At 51.3% G+C, this 5,082-nt stretch overlaps 1 protein-coding gene across 2 annotated transcripts in view; it reads left to right on the top strand.

Annotated features, from left to right (window-relative positions):
- LOC112125292 (receptor-interacting serine/threonine-protein kinase 3-like) overlaps window positions 1–4,242 on the top strand; it is a 12,192-nt gene extending 7,950 nt beyond the window's left edge. The window contains exons 12-13 of one of the 2 annotated variants that reach the window (XR_003370192.2): window positions 1,076–1,283; window positions 3,413–4,242. Coding sequence is in view for 1 of the 2 variants with exons in the window: in XM_029913480.1 (XP_029769340.1) it covers window positions 1,076–1,134 (59 nt within the window). In the remaining variant the exon portion in view is untranslated. Of the gene's footprint in view, window positions 1–1,075; window positions 1,473–3,412 lie in introns of those variants that run through there. The other variant, XM_029913480.1, reaches the window with a different exon arrangement.
- Window positions 4,243–5,082: the final 840 nt, after the last annotated feature.

Here is a 5,082-nt window from a genome sequence, read left to right as displayed (position 1 = left end):
CACTGACTATGAGGGGAGCGTGCCCCCTAGGGAGCCCCCCCTGCCCCTCTCTCTGCAGCACAGCGCCCCCTAGTGCTATGGTTTAGGGGAAGGGCAGGGTTATACTGAGACACTATTGCTAGCCTTTTGCTTAAGCAAAGCTGGGGAAATAATTCATCCAAAACATCTGCCGTGTGAAATAACGCCTGAGGCGGAACCCAGCTCTCTCCCCTAATGCTGTAATTCCTCCAGCGTCGCCTCTGTCCCAGGCAAGAAGCTGGAAATTCTGGTGAATACCTGAGGGGGCCGTGCTTTGCCATTTCCATAGGCGACGATGCCCTGGGCCTTCCCCTTGTAAACCAGGGGGCCTCCAGAATCGCTCTGCAAAATCAGAATGGAGGAGGGATAATGGAGGGTTTCAGACACTTGTAGTCCATCCAGTGGGGTGCTGGCAGGACTGCAGAAGTGCCGGGACCAAGTGCCAGGTCCCCATGCCACGCACTCAGATTTGGCCCACCCACCCACCCTCCTGTCAGGACAGTGGGGCAGCCAGGCCACATTTGAATAGGTGCCCTTCTGGGGTGGGTGGTGTTGCTACGTGGCACACAGGGTGGCCATGCCATTCAAATTTGGCCCATGTGTTCCTCTGTCATGCTAGCAGGGATGGCGCCAGCGTTACAACACCTAGCACCAGTCGGGGATAAGGTGGGGGGGGCTCGTTGAGCCCCTGCCAAGTTCAGGGTCTCAAAGTGGGGGGACAATGTCCCTCTGGCCCCCATCTCTGGCACCTATGCTATCTATCCATGTATCTATCCACCCCCATACACACTGTTCAATCCATCTCCCATTCCTCCCTCCTACACACCCATCTGTCCATCCTTCTACACATCCTTTCATCCATCCATCCATCCCCATATACCCCCTCCATTCCTGTACATATCCTTCCATCCATCTCCATACACACCCCTCCATCCATCCATGTATGCATCAATCCATCTACCCATCCATCGCCCTACACACCCATCCATCTCCATACGCACTCCTTCATCCATCCCCCCATCCCTATACACACCTCTCCATTCATCTCTCTCCATAGAGAAACCAGGGGCCCGCTGGCATCGCCCTGCCAATAAGGAGAATAACATCAGTGATTGATATTACCCAGTCCGGCCTGTCCTGCTGAGATCTCACATTGCATCTGGGACAGGTATTCTCTGCTGCTGAAAGCCCAGCTCTTTCCGCCAAACAGAACCAGCCTGGAAATGGATGGGCAGAGAGAAAAATCTAGAGCTGGGCAAAATGAGGTACCTGTGAAAAAGGCAGTTTATACAAAATTGAAATTTTCCACAGAAAAAAATTGATTTTGCCATGAATTTTTAATTTTCCATGGGGAAAATTGAAATGAAATATCTAATCTTGGGTCCATTCCACCCAAATCAGAATATTTCATTTTTTTTAAATGATCTGAAACATTTAGTTTGGAATAAGTTCAACAATGTGTTAAACTGATTTTTCCTACCTGTGCATTGGCTTTGGGAGTTGTAGTTCAGGTCTCAATTCTCTCGTAAGGACTTGGCTCCCTGGAGGGCTACATTTCCCATAATGCAACTCAGATTTGCTTCTGATTGAGCTGTTTGGAGCATCATGGGAATCACAAGACTCAGTGCATTGTGGGAGATGTAGTCCAGGCAGGGACTACATAAGGGAAAATAGAGGCCTGAACTACAGGTCCCAGAAGACGGGTGTGCACAAGGGGGTTAAGCAGGGGCACCCCCCCACACACACACACACATAATCGTCGGAGGCACAGAGCTTTTCCAGGCCGCAGTGGCAGGGAGAGCAAGATCCTCCCAGCCCCGGGGCTGCGGGGAGGACAGCGAGGTCCTGCCGGAGCCAGGGCGGGATACAGATCGTGCCCCTGCAAAAGGGGTCAACGTTAAATTTCTGCACGTGCCCTGCCAGAAGGCAATGCACTGATAAGGAACTACAGCTTAATGTTGAACTCGCTCGAAATGAAGCATTTTGGGTAAACTCAACAAACCAAAATTTTAGAATCATAGAAAAGTCGAGCTGGAAGGGATCTTGAGAGGTCATCTAGTCTAACCCTCTGCACTGAGGCTGGACCAAATAAACCTAGACCGTCCCTGACAGGTGTATGTCCAACCTGGACTTGAACACCTCCAGTGACTGGGATTCCACAACCTCCCTAGTTAACCTGTTCCAGAGGTTAACTATCCTTAGAATTGGAAAGTTTTTCATAATGTACAACCTTAATCTTCCTTGCTGCAGATTAAGCCCATTACTTCTTGTTCCGTCTTCAGTGGACATGGAGAACATTTGATCAATGTCCTCTTTATAACAGCCCTTAACATATTTGAAGACAGTTATCATGTCCCCCCTTCAGCTTCAGCTTTTCTAGCCCAACATGTCCAGTTCTTTCAGCCTTTCCTCCCAAGGTCAGCCGTTCTAAACCTCTGATCATTTATTTGTTGTTTCTCTCCTCTGGACTCTCTCCAATTTGTTCACATGGAAGGAAACGTTTCAATCTGTTCACATCTCAGCATGTTTCATTTTGATTGAAAATGTTGCAATGAAACATTTAGACATTTCTGAGTCAAACCTGCTTTTGGAATTTCCATTCTGGCAAAAATGTTGACATCTCAACTTTTCTTTGAAAACAAAGATTGAAATGTTGCCATTTCCTGCGGGACGGGAACACTGACACTCCCTCCGCTCCAGTGAGATCCTGCCCCTATGGACATCAACAGCGAAGCTCCCATCCACGTCTATGGGGCCTGGATTTCACCCAGGGCCCTGTCTGTTGGGTAGCCTTGGAGTTGAGGTCACCTGAAGATCCTCCAGGGAAGGCAAACAATAGAGATGCTCATAAAATGTGGGCGTGGGGCATTTCTCCATTTTCAACATTTTCCCTGAAACATGTTGTTAAAAATCAAAGCCTAAACATTTCTGGTCATGGTGCAGCATGGGAGCTGTATTTCATGCCCCTATTCCTTCTTGTGGGAACACAGGACTGGAAGGCTCCTACTGGGTCATGGAATCCAGTTCCTCATGTCTCAGGAAGCCCTGTCATATCATCCCATCCATAAACTTATCAAGCTCTGTCTGTATCCTTGTTAGGTTGTTCCCCTCCCCCGCAACTGCTCCCATTGGAGGTTGTTCCAGAACCTTCCCCCTCTGATGGTTAGAAACCTTCTCTTCATCTCCAGCCTCCATTGATCCCTGCCCCATTTATCCCCATTTGATTTGTCCTTTAGTTTCAACAGCTCGTCTCCCTCCCTGGTGTTCCCCCCGCTCCTGATGTATCTGTAGAGCAATCAGACCCCGCCCAGCCTGTGTTTTAGGCTAACCTAGCCCAGGTGTTTTATTCCCCTCTGGTCAGACTGACTCTCCATTTCCCTGATTGTCCCACCAGCCCTTCTCGGCACCTGCTCCAGCTGAGATTCCTCTTTCTGGGACAGGGCTGCCCAGAACTCTGCACCGGATTCCAGCTGAGCTCTGCCCGGTGCCTTCTCCTCTGGCATTAAACCCTCCCTCTCTACTGGAGACACCTCGGCTGCTCCATCCCAGAACCGTATTGGCCTTTCTCCCGGACACATCCCGTTTGTGGCCCATGGTCATCCTGCAATCCACTGACACACCAAAGTCTCCCTCCTCCTCTGTCGCTTCCAGCTGATGAGCCCCCAGCTCAGAGCAGGAATTTTCTTCTTACTTGTCCCTATTTGCGTGAGCCCATGTTAAATTTCAGCCCGTTTCCACCAGCGCCTTGCAGAAGGGCACGAACACTGGCGATACCTCTCCAGAGATGTCCTAGATGTCGGGATCCCTGGCTGGGCTGCATCTCCCATGATGCCCCAGGGGCTCCCCTCTTGGGGCAGTGCAGCATGGGAGGGGCACGGCCATGGTGGTTTCCATCAGCTCCTTGCCCTGGAGCAGCTTGCTGCTGGCTGGCGGCTCTGGGTGGGGGGATATTTACCTGGAACCCTGATTTCTTGGCGTGGGGGTTGCTGGCCCACAGCATGGTGGTGGGGTCATAATTAGGGTTGCCAGCCCTCCAGGATTGTCCTGGAGTCTCCAGGAATTAAAGATTAATCTTGAATTAAAGATTATGTCAGAAGATGAAACCTCCAGAAATATGCCCAACCAAAATTGGCAACCCTAGTCGTAATGCCAGCACTGTTCTCTGCATGTGCCGTCCCTCACCACCTCCTGCAGCCTGTCAGTGGTGGTGTTCGCTCCGGTCCGACCCCACCCAGCCTCGCTGCACTCGGAGCCTGGGCTGACGTGATGGTCGGCCTCCGGCCGGGAGGTGAGCCCCACCCACTCGGTCAGCTCTGCGCCGTGCCACAGCTGCCATGGGTGAGAGAGAGAGAATGGACCTGGATCAATGCAGGGGTTGGAGCTGGTGTGAGGCAGCACCACCCGGCCGGAGCATGGATGTGAGTCCATTAAGGATAACTAGGTAGATGGAGGCCCTGCATGCCTGCACAGGTCACATCCAATATGTCTAAGCCCCCCAGTCCTTGCCCTCTTGTTCAGGAAACCCACTAACACATTGCATGTTCTCTCTATCCCCTCTCCCATGTTGGACACATCCCCATGCATCTTCCAAGACCTCCCTCTGCCCCCATTTTAAAGCACAGATCAGCTCCTTTGGAAGAAGTCCCTACAAGGCCTGGTGAGAGGCTTTGGTTTCTGTTGTCTCTTGGAGACTTAGAGTGGATAGAGCTGGAGGAATGAGGTTGCCACAAGGGGACTGGGGAAGGGTGGCACTAGGGGAAGGACTCCGAGGATCCAGGGTCAGGGAAAGAAGTGGATGGCAGCAGGTAACCTGTTACTATTGTTAAAGCCGAGTGGATTGTCTGAGCCGGTTTCCTTTGGGATTTTCTACTGTTCAGGCTATCAGCTTCCCCAGCAGAAATATTCTGCAGTAAAAACCATTCTTGTCTGAGCTCCAACGCCTTCTGCATACTGCGTCCAACATGCAGAAATACTCGGCAGCGTCTTCAGGTCTAAGGTTAGTCATGTGCAAATACCAGGGCCGGCTCCAGGGTTTTTGCCGCCCCAAGCGGTGCAAAAAAAAAA

The sequence above is a fragment of the Terrapene carolina genome, unplaced genomic scaffold (assembly GCF_002925995.2).
Source record: "Terrapene carolina triunguis isolate 2854851 unplaced genomic scaffold, T_m_triunguis-2.0 Scaffold665, whole genome shotgun sequence".
Taxonomy (NCBI): Eukaryota; Metazoa; Chordata; order Testudines; family Emydidae; genus Terrapene; species Terrapene triunguis.
This window is presented reverse-complemented; position numbering and strand designations above follow the sequence as displayed.